Source organism: Eleutherodactylus coqui, chromosome 11, assembly GCF_035609145.1.
Source record: "Eleutherodactylus coqui strain aEleCoq1 chromosome 11, aEleCoq1.hap1, whole genome shotgun sequence".
NCBI classification, from domain to species: domain Eukaryota; kingdom Metazoa; phylum Chordata; class Amphibia; order Anura; family Eleutherodactylidae; genus Eleutherodactylus; species Eleutherodactylus coqui.
The window spans coordinates 138,232,395-138,253,499 of NC_089847.1; the positions used below are offsets into that span (position 1 = coordinate 138,232,395).

The 21,105-nt window shown below is 48.4% G+C and overlaps 1 protein-coding gene across 1 annotated transcript in view; it reads left to right on the forward strand.

Annotated features, from left to right (window-relative positions):
• Positions 1-2,542: 2,542 nt before the first annotated feature.
• The window catches only part of NRIP3 (nuclear receptor interacting protein 3), a 33,107-nt gene continuing 14,544 nt past the window's right edge, over positions 2,543-21,105 (forward strand). Inside the window, exons 1-3 of the mRNA XM_066582431.1 lie at positions 2,543-2,692; positions 19,461-19,640; positions 20,255-20,337. Coding sequence (XP_066438528.1) covers positions 2,543-2,692; positions 19,461-19,640; positions 20,255-20,337 — 413 coding nt within the window. The remainder of the gene's footprint in view (positions 2,693-19,460; positions 19,641-20,254; positions 20,338-21,105) is intronic.

A 21,105-nucleotide genomic window follows, 5' to 3' on the forward strand; every position in this document is an offset into this window, starting at 1 on the left:
GTTACTGGGGCGCAATGGGAGGCACTATTACTACTGGTGGCACTAGCAGGGTCACTATTACTACTGAGAACACTATTACTACTGGGGCTGTAAATGGGGGTCCCTATTACTGCTGGGGTTACTAACACAGGCACTATTACTACTGGGAGCCACTAATGGGGACACTATTACTCCTGGGACCACTGTGTGGGTCGTTATTACTACTGGTGCTGCTAATGGGGTCACTATTACTACTGGAGCCACTAACGGGGGTCACTATTACTACTGGAGCCACTAACAGGGGTCACTACTGTTACTGGGGCGCAATGGGAGGCACTATTACTACTGGTGGCACTAGCAGGGTCACTATTACTACTGAGAACACTATTACTACTGGGGCTGTAAATGGGGGTCCCTATTACTGCTGGGGTTACTAACACAGGCACTATTACTACTGGGAGCCACTAATGGGGACACTATTACTCCTGGGACCACTGTGTGGGTCGTTATTACTACTGGTGCTGCTAATGGGGTCACTATTACTACTGGAGCCACTAACGGGGGTCACTATTACTACTGGAGCCACTAACAGGGGTCACTACTGTTACTGGGGCGCAATGGGAGGCACTATTACTACTGGTGGCACTAGCAGGGTCACTATTACTACTGAGAACACTATTACTACTGGGGCTGTAAATGGGGGTCCCTATTACTGCTGGGGTTACTAACACAGGCACTATTACTACTGGGAGCCACTAATGGGGACACTATTACTCCTGGGACCACTGTGTGGGTCGTTATTACTACTGGTGCTGCTAATGGGGTCACTATTACTACTTGAGCCACTGTTGGGGCACTATTACATATCGGACCACTAATGGGAGACACTATTACTACTGGGTCCTTTGTGGGGGTAACTATTATTACTGGGGCCACTATAAGGGTCACTATTACTACTGGGGCCACTGTAGGGGGTCACTATTACTACTGGGGCCACTATGGGGGGACACTATTACTACTGGGGCCACTGTGGGGGTCACTATTACTACTGGGGCCACTGCGGGGGTCACTATTACTACTGGGGCCACTGTGGGGGTCACTATTACTACTGAGGCCACTGTGGAGGGACACTATTACTACTGAGGACACTGTGGGGGGACACTATTACTACTGGGGCCACTATAAGGGTCACTATTACTGCTGGGATCACTAACAGGGTGACTATTACTACTGAGGACACTGTGGGGGGACACTATTACTACTGGGGCCACTATAAGGGTCACTATTACTGCTATGCTAAAATAAAAAAACAAAAAAAGTTTCCTTGCGCTCATTGCAACAGGCACCCCAAGGAGACCACTGATAGTGCCAGATAAGACTTATTTTATTTCGACAGACAAAAACGTATATAACATGGATGCAACGCGTTTCGGCGCTCTCTGGCGCCTTTTTCAAGCATAACAAAACATTGCAATAACATACATTTATATAACATTAGTAAAACCTACAATGGAAGTTCCAGACACCCGCTGGCAGGAGTGCTGACGTCACCTGCCGGGTGCATAGGAGTAAGCTACGTGCCCTGGAACGCAGTACTAGTAGAATGACTGAGGAGTCGGGCGTGCGTTCCACAGGAGCGCGGTGACGTCACCGCCTGGTCAAAGCCTCTGCAACTCCACAATAAACTTTGGCAACAGCCGACATATTCTATCAGCCTAACATTGACATTCGGTCCGTACTATTGTCTTTACTATTGGGGCCACTTTGGGGGTCACAACTGCTAAGGCCGCTAATGGGGGAACTATTACTATTGAGGCCACTCTGGGGGTTGCTATTAGTACTGGGCCTGCTAACAGGGGCCACTATAGGCATCACTATTACTGCTGGGTCTGTTAATGGGGGCACTATTACTATTGGGGCCACCAACGCCATCCTTACACGGCCAATAGCAAGTTGCGGCCAAGAATCTTGTGGCTTCTTTGCACCTAAAAAGAAATCTATGCCGACTACAAGATGGAGATTTCTGGTATAATTTATGCAGCCACACCCCCTCCCAACAAGCCCCGCCCATTTCAAAATGACTTAAGCCAACATAATTGTAAAAAGTTGCAATTTTTTTGTGCAAGACTGATGCCAAAATCTACAACCTTTTTAGCTACTAACTTCCCCCTCAGTTCTTCATTCATGTGCAGCCGGGTGACAAATGTCCCCCCAGATCTAGAAGACCTGCAGAATCTACTACTTCTCACAGCTGAGGGGCTGCTACAATTGTATCCCATACAGAAAAGCTGACTGCTACATTGTAACAAACTATCAGAACGGGGCAGGGATCTGTGCTGCTGTCAGGGGATGCTTTACGGCCCCAGAAATATAAAGTATGGCCGGTTGTTTAACCTCTAGATGTGAGCAACAATGTTTCCATTCACTGACAGCAAAAAGAGAACTTGGAAGGAGTGAGGCTGAAATGCTGGAGGTGGCAGCAGAGTCCGCAGCTGCAGCAGATCCGGCCTCGCGCTCGGCTGCTGCACCCCGGCAGCCCACTGCTCTCCGAGCCGCCGCTCACATGTTCTGCTCCGGGATCCTCACCGACGGGAAGGACGCCGATCTGCGGCAGCAGAGGAGGATGAAGCAGTCCGTCCAGTTCATCCACAAGGACTCCGCCGACCTCCTGCCTCTGGATGGCCTCAAGAAGCTGGGGACCTCCAAGGACACAGTAAGACGAATGCTGGGGTGGTGGGAGGGGGACCCCAAAACAGGGCAAATGTGGGGGGTCAACAGGAATGCTAAGAAGTCATAGGATGATGGGGGTGATGGTGGTACTGATGGTAACCATATGGATAGTGGAGAGGATGATGGTGGTGATAGTGGTACTGATGGTAACAATATGGATAGTGGAGAGGATGATGGTGGTGATAGTGGTACTTACGATAACAATATAGATAGTGGAGAGGATGATGGGGGTGATAGTAGTACTGATGGTAACAATATGGATAGTGGAGAGGATGATGGCGGTGATAGTGGTACTTACGATAACAATATGGATAGTGGAGAGGATGATGGCGGTGATAGTGGTACTGATGGTAACAATATGGATAGTGGAGAGGATGATGCTGGTGATAGTGGTACTGATGGTAACAATATGGATAGTGGAGAGGATGATGGGGGTGATAGTGGTACTGATGGTAACAATATGGATAGTGGAGAGGATGATGGGGGTTATAGTGGTACTGATGGTAACAATATGGATAGTGGAGAGGATGATGGGGGTTATAGTGGTACTGATGGTAACAATATGGATAGTGGAGAGGATGATGGGGGTTAGAGTGGTACTGATGGTAACAATATGGATAGTGGAGAGGATGATGGGGGTTATAGTGGTACTGATGGTAACAATATGGATAGTGGAGAGGATGATGGTGGTGATAGTGGTACTGATGGTAACAATATGGATAGTGTAGAGGATGATGGGGGTGATAGTAGTACTGATGGTAACAATATGGATAGTGGAGAGGATGATGGGGGTTATAGTGGTACTGATGGTAACAATATGGATAGTGGAGAGGATGATGGGGGTGATAGTAGTACTGATGGTAACAATATGGATAGTGGAGAGGATGATGGGGGTGATAGTGATACTGATAGTAACAATATGGATAGTGGAGTGGATGATGGTGGTGATAGTAGTACTGATGGTAACAATATGGATAGTGGAGAGGATGATGCTGGTGATAGTGGTACTGATGGTAACAATATGGATAGTGGAGAGGATGATGGGGGTTATAGTGGTACTGATGGTAACAATATGGATAGTGGAGAGGATGATGGTGGTGATAGTGATACTGATGGTAACAATATGGATAGTGGAGAGGATGGTGGTGGTGATAGTGGTATTGATGGTAACAATATGGATAGTGGAGAGGATGGTGGTGGTGATAGTGATACTGATGGTAACAATATGGATAGTGGAGAGGATGATGGTGGTGATAGTGGTACTGATGGTAACAATATGGATAGTGGAGAGGATGATGGTGGTGATAGTAGTACTGATGGTAACAATATGTGCAGTGGAGAGGATGATGGTGGTGATAGTGGTACTGATGGTAACAATATGGATAGTGGAGAGGATGATGGTGGTGATAGTGGTACTGATGGTAACAATATGGATAGTGGAGAGGATGATGGTGGTGATAGTGATACTGATGGTAACAATATGGATAGTGGAGAGGATGATGGTGGTGATAGTGGTACTGATGGTAACAATATGGATAGTGGAGAGGATGATGGTGGTGATAGTGGTACTGACAGTAGCGGTAGGGATAGTGGAGAGGATGATGGTGGTGATAGTGGTACTGATGGTAACAATATGGATAGTGGAGAGGATGATGGTGGTGATAGTGGTACTGATGGTAACAATATGGATAGTGGAGAGGATGATGGGGGTGATAGTGGAACTGATGGTAACAATATGGATAGTTGAGAGGATGATGGTGGTGATAGTGGTACTGATGGTAACAATATGGATAGTGGAGAGGATGGTGGTGGTGATAGTGATACTGATGGTAACAATATGGATAGTGGAGAGGATGGTGGTGATAGTGGTACTGATGGTAACAATCTGGATAGTGGAGAGGATGGTGGTGATAGTGATACTGATGGTAACAATATGGATAGTGGAGAGGATGATGGTGGTGATAGTGGTACTGATGGTAACAATCTGGATAGTGGAGAGGATGGTGGTGATAGTGATACTGATGGTAACAATATGGATAGTGGAGAGGATGATGGGGGTGATAGTGGAACTGATGGTAACAATATGTGCAGTGGAGAGGATGATGGTGGTGATAGTGGTACTGATGGTAACAATATGGATAGTGGCGAGGATGATGGTGGTGATAGTGGTACTGATGGTAACCATATGGATAGTGGAGAGGATGGTGGTGGTGATAGTGGAACTGATGGTAACAATCTGAATAGTGGAGAGGATGATGGTGGTAATAGTGGTACTGATGGTAACAATATGGATAGTGGAGAGGATGGTGGTGGTGATAGTGGTACTGATGGTAACAATATGGATAGTGGAGAGGATGATGGTGGTGATAGTGGTACTGATGGTAACAATCTGAATAGTGGAGAGGATGATGGTGGTGATAGTGGAACTGATGGTACCAATATTGATAGTGGAGAGGATGATGGGGGTGATAGTGGTACTGATGGTAACAATATGGATAGTGGAGAGGATGGTGGTGGTGATAGTGGTACTGATGGTAACAATCTGAATAGTGGAGAGGATGATGGTGGTAATAGTGGTACTGATGGTAACAATATGGATAGTGTAGAGGATGATGGGGGTGATAGTGGTACTGATGGTAACAATATGGATAGTGGAGAGGATGATGGTGGTGATAGTGGTACTGATGGTAACAATCTGAATAGTGGAGAGGATGATGGTGGTGATAGTGGTACTGATGGTAACAATATAGATAGTGGAGAGGATGATGGTGGTGATAGTGATACTGATGGTAACAATATGGATAGTGGAGAGGATGATGGGGGTAATAGTGGTACTGATGGTAACAATATGGATAGTGGAGAGGATGGTGGTGATAGTGGTACTTATGATAACAATATGGATAGTGGAGAGGATGATGGTGGTGATAGTGGAACTGGTGGTAACGATATGAATAGTGGAGAGGATGATGGTGGTAATAGTGGTAACAATGGTAACGATATGGATAGTGGAGAGGATGATGGTGGTGATAGTGGAACTGGTGGTAACAATATGGATAGTGGAGAGGATGGTGGTGATAGTGATACTGATGGTAACGATATGAATAGTGGAGAGGATGATGGTGGTAATAGTGGTAACAATGGTAACGATATGGATAGTGGAGAAGATGATTGTGGTAATAGTGGTACTGACAGTAGCGGTAGGGATAGTGGAGAGGATGACGGTGGTGATAGTGGTACTGATGGTAACAATCTGAATAGTAGAGAGGATGATGGTGGTGATAGTGGTACTGATGGTAACAATCTGAATAGTGGAGAGGATGATGGTGGTGATAGTGGTACTGATGGTAACAATATGGATAGTGGAGAGGATGATGGGGGTGATAGTAGTACTGATGGTAACAATCTGAATAGTGGAGAGGATGATGGTGGTGATAGTGGTACTGATGGTAACAATATGGATAGTTGAGAGGATGATGGTGGTGATAGTGGTACTGATGGTAACAATATGGATAGTGGAGAGGATGATGGTGGTGATAGTGGTACTGATGGTAACGATATGGATAGTGGAGAAGATGATGGTGGTGATAGTAGAACTGATGGTAACAATATGGATAATAGAAAGGATGATGGTGGTGATAGTGGTACTCGTGGTAACAATAGGGATGCAGGAGAAGATGATTGTGGTGATAGTGGTACTGATGGTAACGATAGGAATAGTGGAGAGGATGATGGTGGTGATTGTAACATAGTATGTTAGGCTGAAGGGAGACAGTGTCCATCCAGTTCAGCCTGTTTTAACCTCCCCTTGTTGGTCCAGAGGAGGGGGGGGGGGGGGAAACTGCAAGCAAATTAGCTCATTCGGTGGAAAAAAATTACTTCCTGACTCCATAATGGCAGCCAGAGTAATCCCTGGGTCAATGTTTGAGATCATCGACCCCGCTGGTCACCTAATATCTATATCCTATAATATCCTTCCTCTCCAGAAAGACGTCTAGTCCCTCTTAACCTCCTCTATGGATCCTGCCATCACCACGTCCTCAGGCAGAAAGTTCCACAGTCTCACTGCTCTTACAGTAAAGAACCCTCTTCTGTGTTGGTGATGAAACCTGCTTTCTTCTATGTAGCAGATGTCCTCTTGTTACCGTCGCAGTCCTGGGTATAAACAGTGGTACTAACAGTAGCGATAGGGATGCAGGAGAGGATGATGGTGGTTATAGTGGTACTGACGGTAGCGGTGTGGATAGTGGGAGGATGATGGTGGTGATGATCAGTGATGCATATGGTAGTGATAAGGATGATGTATGACGGCTCAGTGGATATTTACAGGGGGGTTCAGGAGGACAGCGCAGTAGATATACAGAATATAAGGGAGGCTCTGGATGACAGCAGGATCCTCCTATAGCGATGTGTAGCCTGCAGGATGTGGGGGTGACCTCCGTGTCCTACGGAGGCTGCATATAGTGCAATGGACATGAAGCAGAGGGGGGACTGTAAACGGGGGTTTATATTTTGGGTTACTTTGACTCTATATAAGAGATTTATAGTAATTGCAAACTTGTCCAGGCCCTTTCAGAATGTGCGGCTGACACCCTCAAGAAATAGCTGTATTTGTTGGGGAAGCCGCAGCCATCCATACGGGAAAACGTAGTACTGCAAGATGGCCATTCACACAGCAGATCTGCGGCTCCTGCGGCAGGAGATTAGATTGTAAGCTCTGCAGACCACTCTTCTGCTCCATGAAGGAGGTTATGGTACATCCAGGATCGGAATAACCGATTGCCCACCATGAAATCAGCAAACCGGAATGTGAGAACCCAACAGCGGCGGTTCAGGTCAGCCGATTAAATCTGCATAAACCGGATAAAAAACCTAATTCTAAGGTATTTCCTGCGGTCCACAGCTGCAGCGCCTGAGAAACCCTCGAGCCAACCGGCGCTGCGGCCACCACTGAGGCGCAAGGTGCCACATGACGGACATGCACAGCTCCCCAGATGGCTGTAAGCTCCTCCCACAGCGACGGCTGAGAACGTTCATGAAATCATCCTGTCTATAAAGCGTCCCGTCTATTATCCACCAAATCATCATAAATGAGAGACCGGAGAAGAAGGTTCATAATCAGATTAGGGACACGATGTAACAATTATCAGGGATGGCTCCGAGCGCAGAACCAGACGGACGCGGGAAACAGCGTATCATCTGAGACAGGAAGATACTGAGCCGTGTATCTAACCCTATCCTGTGTGATACTGTCTACTGAGGGTGTATCTAATCCAATTCTGTGTGATACTGTCTGCTGAGCCGTGTATCTAACCCTATCCTGTGTGATACTGTCTGCTGAGCCGTGTATCTAATCCCATCCTGTGTGATACTGTCTGCTGAGCCGTGTATCTAATCCTATCCTATGTGATACTGCCTGCTGAGCTGTGTATCTAATCCTATCCTGTGTGATACTGTCTACTGAGCCGTATATCTAATCCTTTCCTATGTGATACTGTCTGCTGAGCCGTGTATCTAATCCTATCCTGTGTGATACTGCCTGCGTATCTAATCCTATCCTGTGTGATACTGTCTGCTGAGCCGTGTATCTAACCCTATCCTGTGTGATACTGTCTGCTGAGCCGTGTATCTAATCCTATCCTGTGTGATACTGTCTGCTGAGCCGTGTATCTAATCCCATCCTGTGTGATACTGTCTGCTGAGCCGTGTATCTAACCATATCCTGTGTGATACTGTCTGCTGAGCCATGTATCTAATCCTATCCTATGTGATACTGTCTGCTGAGCCGTGTATCTAATCCTATCCTGTGTGATACTGTCTGCTGAGCCGTGTATCTAATCCTATCCTGTGTGATACTGTCTACTGAGGGTGTATCTAATCCAATTCTGTGTGATACTGTCTGCTGAGCCGTGTATCTAATCCTATCCTGTGTGATACTGTCTGCTGAGCCGTGTATCTAATCCTATCCTGTGTGATACTGTCTGCTGAGCCGTGTATCTAATCCCATCCTGTGTGATACTGTCTGCTGAGCCGTGTATCTAACCATATCCTGGTGATACTGTCTGCTGAGCCATGTATCTAATCCTATCCTATGTGATACTGTCTGCTGAGCCGTGTATCTAATCCTATCGTGTGATACTGTCTGCTGAGCCGTGTATCTAATCTTATCCTGTTTGATACTGCCTGCTGAGTCATGTATCTAATCCTATCCTGTGTGATACTGTCTGCTGAACTGTGTATCTAATCTTATCCTGTGTGATACTGTCTGCTGAGCCATGTATCTAACCCTATCCTGTGTGATACAGTCTGCTGAGCCGTGTATCTAATCCTATCCGGTGTGATACTGTCTGCTGAGCCATGTATCTAACCCTATCCAGTGTGATACTGCCTGCTGAGCCGTGTATCTAATCCTATCCTGTGTGATACTGCCTGCTGAGCCGTGTATCTAATCCTATTGTGTGATACTGCCTGCTGAGCTGTGTATCTAATCCTATCCTGTGTGATACTACCTGCTGAGCCGTGTATCTAATCCTATCCTTTGTGATACTGTATGCTGAGCCGTGTATCTAATCCTATCCTGTGTGATACTGTCTGCTGAGCCGTGTATCTAATCGTATCCTGTGTGATACTGTCTGCTGAGCTGTGTATCTAATCTTATCCTGTGTGATACTGTCTGCTGAGGGTGTATCTAATCCGATCCTGTTTGATACTCTCTGCTGAGCCATGTATCTAATCCTATCCTGTGTGATACTGTCTGCTGATCCGTGTATCTAATCCTATCCTATGTGATACTGTCTGCTGAGCCATGTATCTAATCCTATCCTGTGTGATACTGTCTTCTGAGCTATGTATCTAATCCTATCCTGTGTGATACTGTCTGCTGAGCCGTGTATCTAAACCTATTCTGTGTGATACTGTCTGCTGAGGGTGTATCTAATCCAATCCTGTGTGATACTCTCTGCTGAGCTGTGTATCTAATCCTATCCGGAGTGATACTCTCTGCTGAGCCATGTATCTAACCCTATCCGGTGTGATACTGCCTGCTGAGCCGTGTATCTAATCCTATCCTGTGTGATACTGCCTGCTGAGCCGTGTATCTAATCCTATTGTGTGATACTGCCTGCTGAGCTGTGTATCTAATCCTATCCTGTGTGATACTAGCTGCTGAGCCGTGTATCTAATCCTATCCTTTGTGATACTGTATGCTGAGCCGTGTATCTAATCCTATCCTGTGTGATACTGTCTGCTGAGCCGTGTATCTAATCGTATCCTGTGTGATACTGTCTGCTGAGCTGTGTATCTAATCCTATCCTGTGTGATACTACCTGCTGAGCCGTGTATCTAACCCTATCCTGTGTGATACTGTCTGCTGAGCCGTGTATCTAATCCTATCCTGTGTGATACTGCCTGCTGAGCTGTGTATCTAATCCTATCCTATGTGATACTGTCTGCTGAGCCATGTGTCTAATCCTATCCTGTGTGATACTGCCTGCTGAGCTGTGTATCTAATCCTATCCTATGTGATACTGTCTACTGAGCTGTGTATCTAATCCTATCCTGTGTGATACTGTCTGCTGAGCTGTGTATCTAATCCTATCCTGTGTGATACGGTCTGCTGAGCTGTGTATCTAATCCTATCCTGTGTGATACGGTCTGCTGAGCTGTGTATCTAATCCTATCCAGTGTGATACTGTCTGTTGAGCCATGTATCTAATCCCATCCTATGTGATACTGTCTGCTGAGCCGTGTATCTAATCCTATCCTGTGTGATACTGTCTGCTGAGCCGTGTATCTAATCCTATCCTGTGTGATACTGCCTGCTGAGCCGTGTATCTAATCCTATCCTGTGTGATACTGTCTGCTGAGCCGTGTATCTAATCCTATCCTGTGTGATACTGTCTGCTGAGCCGTGTATCTAATCCCATCATGTGTGATACAGTCTAGATGGACAGCTTAGTGATGGCGGAGGGGAAGGCACTGTTGGATACAGGGATGATGAGATATTTCGGGGGACGGGTTAATTATTGCTAATTATTACCAGTATCACCCAGTCGCTCCGCTGCAGTCTCTTAACCCTTCCCTTGCCAGCAGACCTGCTCAGTGCCCTCGTTACTCGCAGCGACAGATGATGATGATGATGATGATGATGATGATGCATCTTCTTATTTTATCTTGTCATTGGAAATCAGACATAACAACTACAAGCCGCGCCGCGACGAACCGCAAAACTGCTGCGTCAGCCAAGAGTCCTTATACCGTCAGAATACATCCCTCTACTAGACATAGCGCCACGTGTATGCTGTATGTACACTGCTGCCCCCTGCTGGTGTGATGGTCTGGGGGCCATCGTATACAACAGTCGGTCCCCCCTAGCGGTGGTATGAGGGACAATGGCCGCTCAGCGATATGTTCAGGACATCCTGCAGCCACATGTGTTCCTCTCATGGTGGCCTCCAGCAGGATAATGCTCGGCCGCACACACAGGGGGGTCACTGGAGCCCCCACAACATTGTCACACTGCCTGGCTGCCAGGTCAAATGACTTATCACCAATAGGGACCATCTGTGATGCCAACTGTCACAGCCTACAGGTTTACAGGATCTACAGGCTCAGTTACAGCAAATGTGGAGCGATATGCCGCAGGATATCATACAGAACCTGTATACCTCCATGCCCGTTCATATCACATGTTGTACCCAAGCTAGAGGCAGTACAACAGGGTACTAGAGCCTCCATGCCCACCCGTATTACATCTTGTATCCAAGATAGAGGTGGTACAACAGGGTACTAGAGCCTCCATGCCTGCCTGTATCACATCTTGTATCCGAGCTAGAGGTGGTACAACAGGATACTAGAGCCTCCATACCCACCTGTATCACATCTTGTATCCAAGCTAGAGGCGGTACAACAGGGTACTAGAGCCTCCATGCCCCCCGTATCACATCTTGTATCCAAGATAGAGGTGGTACAACAGGGTACTAGAGCCTCCATGCCTGCCTGTATCACATCTTGTATCCGAGCTAGAGGTGGTACAACAGGATACTAGAGCCTCCATACCCACCTGTATCACATCTTGTATCCAAGCTAGAGGCGGTACAACAGGGTACTAGAGCCTCCATGCCCCCCGTATCACATCTTGTATCCAAGCTAGAGACGGTACAACAGGGTACTAGAGCCTCCATGCCCACCCGTATTACATCTTGTATCCAAGATAGAGGTGGTACAACAGGGTACTAGAGCCTCCATGCCTGCCTGTATCACATCTTGTATCCGAGCTAGAGGTGGTACAACAGGATACTAGAGCCTCCATACCTGCCTGTATCACATCTTGTATCCAAGATAGAGGTGGTACAACAGGGTACTAGAGCCTCCATGCCCACATCCAAGCTAGAGGTGGTACAACAGGGTACTAGAGCCTCCATGCCCCCCGTATCACATCTTGTATCCAAGATAGAGGTGGTACAACAGGGTACTAGAGCCTCCATGCCCCCCGTATCACATCTTGTATCCAAGCTAGAGGTGGTACAACAGGGTACTAGAGCCTCCATGCCCCCCGTATCACATCTTGTATCCAAGCTAGAGGTAGTACAACAGGGTACTAGAGCCTCCATGCCCACATCCAAGCTAGAGGTGGTATAACAGGGTACTAGAGCCTCCATGCCCGCCCCCGTATCACATCTTGTATCCAAGATAGAGGTGGTACAACAGGGTACCAGAGCCTCCATACCCACCCGTATTACATCTTGTATCCAAGCTAGAGGTGGTACAACAGGGTACTAGAGCCTCCATGCCTGCCTGTATCACATCTTGTATCCAGGCTAGAGATGGTACAACAGGGTAATAGAGCCTCCATGCTGCTCGTATCACATCTTGTATCCAAGCTAGAGGCGGTACAACAGGGTACTAGAGCCTCTATGCCCCTGTATGACATCTTGTATCCAAGCTAGAGGTGGTACTATGGGATACTAGAGCCTCCATGCCCACCCGTATTACATTTTGTATCCAAGCTAGAGGAGGTACAAAAATGACCTCTTAAAGAAGGGATCTATAAAAAATACATACAACAGGGGACTTGCAGGACAGCCCTGGCGAACGCCAGAACCTACCTCAAAAAGGCAGCCAAGCCAACCATTAAACAGTGGGAAAGTCTTTGTCCCTGCATACAATGTTCTACAATGTTCTAGCCGATCTACAAATCCCCCTTCGTCTTCATAGCAGACAATATCTCAGAAGGACTGACCAGAGGTACTTGTGATTAACCCGATCAAACGCTTTGGCCTGATCCAAGGACAGCAAGTACCCCTCCCAGTGACCAGCCCTACCCTGCTCCACTGCCTCCCGGACACCGAGAACAGCACTAAAGGTGCTACGGCCTGGAACAGAGCAATGCTGGGCCCCCGAGAGGAGCTGAGGTGCAAACTTGACCAGCCGATTAAACAGCACTTTTGCCAGAACCTTCCTGTCCGTATTGAGAAGCGCTATGGGACGCCAGTTCTCAATACGGCTCGAGTTTTTACCCTTTGACAGAAGGATCAAAGCTGACCTCCTCATGGACCAAGGCAGAGTGCCCGAGGAAAGACACTCATTTAATACCTCCGTCAAGAGGGGACTCAAGAGGTCCTTGAAGGTCTTATAATACTCGGATGTTAGTCCATCCGGTCCTGGCGATTTTTTGAGCCGGAGCCCATCAATCGCCAGTTTAACTTCCTCTATTCTGATCTCTCCTGTCAAAACGTCAAGAGAGGTGTCTACCCCCGGCTCAGGGACAGTTTCAGCCAGGAAAGCCGACATCACTTCCGAATCTAGATCCCTCTTTCCCAAGAGTTGCGAGTAGTAGGATCTGACGACCTCCAGAATCCCTGATCTGGATCGATTCAGGGACCCCGTACTGCTAATCAGTCCAGTGACCACTTTACTATTCAGACATCCTACAGTTTCTGTAAGGGTCGGGCGAGCGGTACTTCCCGAAATCCCTCTCAAAAACCAAGGATGCGTGTCTGTCATACTGGCACTTCTTGAGTAAAGATTTCACTCTGGAGATCTCCTTGCGGCTACCTCCAGTCAAAACGAGGTGTTCGAGTTTCCTCCTCAGGCCGTTGTACAGGCGGTACCTGTCCAGGCATCTGAGGTTGGAGAGCTCTCGGAAAAACCTCGCCGCCCTCCTCTTGAACATCTCCCACCACTCTGACTTACTGCTACAGAGATCCAGTAATGGTACCTGGCTCTGCAGAAAATCCTCAAAGGACTGTCTTATCTCTGCTTCCTCCAGGAGTGATGAATTCAGTCTCCACAAACCTCTGCCCATCCGGGGGGTCTCTGCAACATTCAGAGAAAACAATATTAGACAGTGGTCGGAGAATTCCACCTCAACAACGGACACTGGTGAAGAGATGGCTTCCTCCTTCAAATAAAACCTGTCTATTCTACTGCTGAAAGGTGAATCCCTCGTGGCCTGGGGTGTTCCGGACGTGGACATCCACCAGGCGAGCTTCGCTAGCTATGTTATTAAGTGTCAAAAGCCAATCGCCTGTCTCCAGAGCCTCCCCTATCGCGGGCTCTTGTGACTGTATAAAAGTCACCTCCAAAGACAACTTGGCGGCTGGTAAAAAGGTAGGGCTTGATCCTCATGAAGAGACTCTTCCTGTCTTTTTTGACTGGGGACCATAGTTGTTGATGTCCTAGTTCTTGTCCCTTCATGAGGACATCTAAGATCAGGGAAGGGACTTGTTGTTTGTATAGCGCCAGCTAATACCTACTTATTACCCTCCAGAAAGCTGGGTACTCATTTTACTGACCTTGGAAGGATGGAAGACTTCTGAGTCAACCTTGAGCTACCTGAATCAAGCAGGGATTGAACTCGTAACCTTCAGGTCAGGAGCGAGAGCTTAGGACTCCAAACCGCTGCCTTAACACTCTGTGCCACATGAGGTGGTAAAAAGGACTGCTACTCCGCTATACGGCTCGGCCGCAGGAGACTAATAGGAGGGACCTGACCTCCACTCCCTTTTTGCTTTATGTATGGCTGCCACATCAGACAGCCTGGTCTGCTGCAAAAATAAAATGTTGACTTCAAATAAAAGACCGCAAATCTAGCCATATCTTCCTTAAAGCTGGCAACATTAGTCTACTTACACACGGGCGAGCACGGTATTGGGCCAAGGAACTCGGCCTGATATCCCGCTCACCAACATGCGTTTACACAGCGATACAAGGCATTGTTTTGGCTGCAATCCTTCGGTGTGGCTTCCAGCCACATTAGAGGATCGGCAAGTGTTTACCATAGTTTTCAATGGTAAACCTGGCATCGCACATCACTCGCCGTGTGATGTGTTTTACTATCATCACATGGGAGGGAACAGACATAGTGTGCTTAATTTGCACTTGAAACATCTTCCAGAAGAGGATAAAAGGGCAGAGACATGTTGTGATTAATAGCACTTAGATAAACACCAGAAAGGGATGAGCATAACAGTAAATACTTAATTAGTCCAGCAAAAAGGAATGTGAAAGTTTTATGGTCTCTAAATTGATGTTAGGGGGTCACCACCATGCCAAGTGTTACCTCTGCTCAGGTTCTCATAATCTCCACTAATGTAAAAAAAACCACCCCTGAGATTCATTCCGCTCCTGATATTATTAAAGGTGGTTTTAAATGTATATTCCCAAATTCTTCTGTGACGTTAAGATTAAAAATTACCTTTAAGTATAATAACTTTCATATGTTCTATGTTGAGTCCTTGACGAGAGCAATGCTCGGCCGCGGGTAATTCTGTCTTTCTCTCTTTAATCATGTGGCAATGAGCTCTCATGCTTGCTTTAAGTGTTTGTCCTGTTTCTCCAACATAAAAGCCCCCAACAGGACATTTACTGCACATTGACCCTTTCTTAGCCCTAGGAACCTCGCCCTCCGCCTCCCCCTCAGAAGAGGAGGAAGAGAAGTCTCGGAGGGCCCGGACCCCATTGGAGAGTCCAACTGGAGGCGAGCAGGTTTCTCCTTCTAGTACTTGGCCCGGGGTGGGGGAAGATCTTGAATCCCCCCTTCGTTTTCTCCTTGCGGCACCTAGCTTACGCCTTTTCCCTAACCACCTCTTGCCTTCCTCATCCACACTTTCATAGCAGGAGGAATCTGCAGAGTTGGTCTCATCCTCCTTCCTCTTGATCCTCCTGTCCCTCAAAGCCTCAGGCACGAGATTTGCTTCTGGAACAGGGGCCACCATTGACCCACCCGCTGTGGGCGCTCCTGTCAGCTCCCTGCTCCGTCTGCGTTTCTCCTGACGCCTCTGCTCCGCAGGCGTCTTTTGCCGGTTCTTCCCTGGCTCCTGAGCTCCCCCACCTCTGCTGGTCCCCTCACCCCCAGAGGCCACATCATGACCCCCATCCGTAGGTGCTGAGACCGCATTGGCAAAGGAGCATGGACAGCGGCTAAATGGGTGACCGAGATCACCACAGAGGTTACACCTAATCTCCGCACAGGAGGCGGCTAGATGACCCAGACCCCCACACAGAGCACACTTCAAGGTCTTACAAGCGGCGCTCAAGTGTGAGGGGTCGCCGCACCTGTGGCAGAGCTTCGGCTGCCCCTGGTAAAAGGCCAAGATACGATCCCTGCCGAAGAAGGCTGCAGATGGTATGTGAGCCACTGAGTTACCTGAACGCTTCAGCTTGACCATAAACGTCCAGGCCCCAGACCATATGCCGTGCTCATCTCTGTTCTTCTTGGGCATCTCCGTCACCTCTCCATACCAACTGAGCCACGTCATAATGTCAAAGCAAAAAGTGACTCATAACTGGTCAAAACGGTCACCTTCTACTGTGGCAGGTTGAGGTCTTTGTTCAGTGTTAGTGCTGTTTAGGACTTTCCTCCCAGGTTTCTCTAGCACTGGTGAGAGTGTCTATGGGAGCGTTCTGCTACCTGTTGCACCTGCCTAGCAATTAGGAAGGGCTTTTATTCCTGTCTTGGCTGTGGAACTGCGCTGATTATTCTCAGTCTTCATCTCATGGTTGTTGGAATCAGAGCTGCATTTTAATCTCCTGTGTATTCCTGCTCATCTTAAGCAAAGCACTGTGATTATTGGTGGAAGCTGTATTCTTACTTAGTTAGTTACTTCTGTCCCAGCTAGGGACAGTGAATGTGTCGGTGCATTCTTATCAGGACGGGACATCCACTATAGGCAGGTACAGTCTTTTATTCACATAGGGAGAATTTCCCTCTCCATCTGATATTCCACACATTACCTGTGGTGGTTTATGTTCTTTGCTTCACTGATTTTCCTACATCCTGGTCATACATGACACCTTCTTGATATCGTTTTGGCGAGTCTCGTCCTGAATGGCAAAGTATCGCCAGCCGGGCTCGTTTTTCACCAGCTCGTAATTCCCCCAAAAGATTTCTAGACCCTCTGGGCGAACGAAGCTGATGTCAAACTCAGACGGGCCGTAAGGATGGATCAGGGCAAAGATGTCAACTGCCCTGAAGCCCATCTTCAGTAGAAGCTCTACTACTCTCGCCTTCGGGGACATGCATCATTGCCTCTCCAACGAAGACGGACCACATTCCTACTACCTGCGTCCTGCTCAGGTGTCGGTAGGGACCATACGGTCTCCCCCCTTTGCTCTCGGAAGGCTCTTGAGGTCAGAACTCTGATCCGACTTTCCGGCTGGACCAGTGCTCTCAGGGACCGATACAAACACCGGCCTCTCCTGCAGCTTCTCCGATTTCTTTTGTTGCCTTTTACAGACCACTGAGTCCTTTTCTGCCAAATTATTGCTAGACAGAAAGCCCCCCATATCAGACAAGGCTTCCAGCTGTGGGGGCTTCTCCTACTTTCCCCTCCACCTCAGACTCCTCTTATGTCGGTAGCAGTTCTACCTCCTCAGGCCAGAGTCTTCTGGCACTTGTAGTGCTGCTCTGGGTCAGTGATTGCTCAGCAGAGCCTGCAGGCTGCTCCCCCAGACTCTCCTGCACATCCTGATACTCCTCCTCGTCTGAGCTCTCACCATCAATGGACGATTCGGTTTGCTTGTGGTCACTGCACCCTGCAGCCATCTTTGCAAACTGATCATCATTGATGAGCTTCTCCTTAACGAACATTGGCGCATCGCTGCAGCCACGACCCGGACCCGCTCTCCTCACTGCTTCACAGCTTCTGTCTTCTTGACTATTACCGCTGACTTTTCTGGCACCAGTAGTGAGGCTGTTGCTGTGTTCGCTGCCATCACTGTCCTCCCTCCGACCGAGATCGGTGCTGGACTCCATGGCAAAAGAAACCCCAGAAACCTGCACTCTTTGGGGATCACAGCAAGAGCTTCACCTGGGACTCTGGCCAATAATTTATACATATATCATAAGAGATGCTTCGATTACTTTGTTATTTTCTGCTTCTGGTTTTGTCAGATTATAGATTATTCTACGGATCTTTGCAGAAAACAGGGGTCAGAATGTCATGCCGCGACTGCTGCGCTGGCGCTGGGCTGGATATACGATCCATCATAGTCATGCTGGATTATCAGGCTTCTAAACTAGCTGCTTCTGTATAACAGCCCCCGGCCAGACCTCCAGACCCCTCCATTCCTCCTGCAGACCTCTAGACCCCTCCATTCCTCCTGCAAACCTCCAGACCCCTCCATTCCTCCTGCAGACCTCCAGACCCCTCCATTCCTCCTGCAGACCTCCAGACCCCTCCATTCCTCCTGCAGACCTCCAGACCCCTCCATTCCTCCTGCAGACCTCCTTGTCCCCTCCATTCCTCCTGCAGACCTCCAGACCCCTCCATTTCTCCTGCAGACCTCCAGACCCCTCCATTCCTCCTGCAGACCTCCTTGTCCCCTCCATTCCTCCTGCAGACCTCCAGACCCCTCCATTCCTCCTGCAGACCTCCAGACCCCTCCATTCCTCCTGCAGACTACTCCATACCCTGTGGGCTCCTCGGCTCCCCTCCAAGTGCCTCCACCCCCTTCCAGACCCCACTTTACCCTTTAGACCCCTCTGTCAGACTTATAGCCTTCCCTCTTCTCCTTCAGACCCCTCAGTCCTGCTCCAGGTCTCCATCACATGGACTTCTCCAAGCCCCATCAATATAAACACAACTACATAGGAATTTCTGCATCCGATCTGCAGTGTGTGACTTCTCCCTTGTTGTGCAGCTTTGGCGCGTTGGACGGTCGCGCGGGTTAATGGGATCCGGCACCTTTCATGCTTGATGTATAATTAATTTTCTTTCTCAGCCGCTGATTTGAGTTGCAGCTGCGGAGGAGGAATCTTCCCTATAATCTGCAGTCACACGGCAAGAGAAGTGCGCTGACATCGGGGCGGAAACACCCGGAATGTTCTGCTGAATCATCTTCAAATTCTAGCGGGATTCAGCCGCCATGTCCGTAGCGCCGCACGGCCGGGAGCTGCTATACAGAAGCAGCTAGCTTAGAAGTCTGATAACCCAGCACTTCGTGCCTGTGACAGATCAGCGTATGTCCGGCGCCGGCGCTGCCGTGGCGGCACAACATTCTGGCCCGTGTTCTGTGAAATAATTTCTAATCTGACAAAACCAAAAATTTAGAAATGAGCGAAGTCATCGCAGCGTCTCTGATGGTAGAAGTTATATTCTGATTCATATAAAAATGTATCTTTTAGGGCAGTTTGATAATCCGCACACTGAACTGGAAGCTGACGATGCCTGCTTGGGGCGGCAGAGGCTCTGGCGGGTCACCCGGCTCGTGTGCAGCTTCCTGACTCCTTGCGTTTCTGACTCATTTTGCAGCAGCCGCACAACATCCTGCAGAGACGTTTGATGGAGTCAAATTTGACAAAACTTCGAAACAGTCGGCCGGCGTGGATCCCGAAGAACGAAGTCTCAGCGCAGAGCAACAAACTGAACTATGGGAAAGGAGAGAGCGCTAGAAAGAGCGACGAGGACGACGCAGTGTTTGTCTGGTGTCAGGTAGAGGGATCTAATACTAATGCAATGAGGCCTTCACTCCCCCAGTGTGATGCAAGGGTTAATATATGAAGGCCCATTTAGACACAACGATTCTTGCTCAAAATTCGCTCAAAGCCGTCTTTTGAGCGATAACCGTTGCGTCAAAATATACGGACACTGAGCAGTTTTCGCGCATGAGTCGTTCACCATTCAATTCTAGTTTTCTTGAATTGAGCGATGAACTCTTATCAGCGGTGCAGGCTGTTATCACAGTCGCCAGCGCTGATAAGATTCTTTCAGCTCGTGTACTGCTGGTTATTTACAGCAGGACATGACCTGTAATCGCAGAGAACAATACAGCTGTTTTTTTCTTATGTGAAACAGCTGTATTGTTCGCCTAGCAATAGTGACAGTGTCCCGCTCGGCCTGCATAGCTCTTTAGTAGCTAATTAGCTACTATGGACTATGCAAAGATGATCGCTCAAAACTGTCACTCAGACTGTCGTTTGAGCGATTTGTGAGCGATCATCTTTCAGTGTAAATGGGGTCTAATATGGGGTGTACACTCTGCATCCCGCCCATAATTCCACAGGCCCCTCCCCCCAGGTAACAGGGTTTCCCTTGTCATCCTGCAGTGCGCAGGGAAGGAGATGAAGGTGAAGATCGATACGTCCTGCCAGCACAGCATCATGTCCTCCGCCTGCCTGGACCGACTCGGGTAAGTGTCAGAGATGTGAGATGTCGCCGTCTCCCCTCCCCCACTCCATGAATTAAAGGGCCACCCTGCACACTACTGGTATGAGCACAACTGTAGCAGGATCCCCCCCCCCCCTGTCGTGAAGGGAGAACATTGTATACAATATGTTTTGTTACATCCATTCCTTTGTATTCTGAATGTCGCTCCCATAATGCACTGGGATGGAGCAGAGATTCATATCCTCTTTCCCTGGGCGGAGCTCTGCGCTCGGTGTCACCTGCCATCACATTTCTTTGGTCAGCTCCACTGATAAATGTATTTCATGCTATAAACTTTACAAAGTGCTGGGATCCGACATCAGATTGTACCTTATACTCCAGTCACATCCAGAGCTGCAGTCATAATTCTGCCAATTGCCTCTATGCTGGTGGACACACTCCATATGGATATGTGCTGTATTTTGCATTATGGTGGATTGCTTGCTGGGGTCTGGATGTGTGACTGCACTTTCAGCTCTTACAATTCACCGCTCTGCCACCAGGCAGGAGGCTCCATCCATGAGGTCTGCAGGACCTCAGAGGGTCGGTAAAAAGAATCGTCAGCTTCGAGGCGGCCGAGCTGCAATGATACAAGCACTGAAATCACTACGTCCGCAACTGTGGTTGGGAGGCCACCACTCTGCATCCACGCTCCTGCATCCAGACGCTGGGGAGAGAGGTCAGGGGTCACAGACTGATAGCAGCAGCAGCCGCCTGACTGGACCACAGACTGAGTGCACAGCTGGTTGGG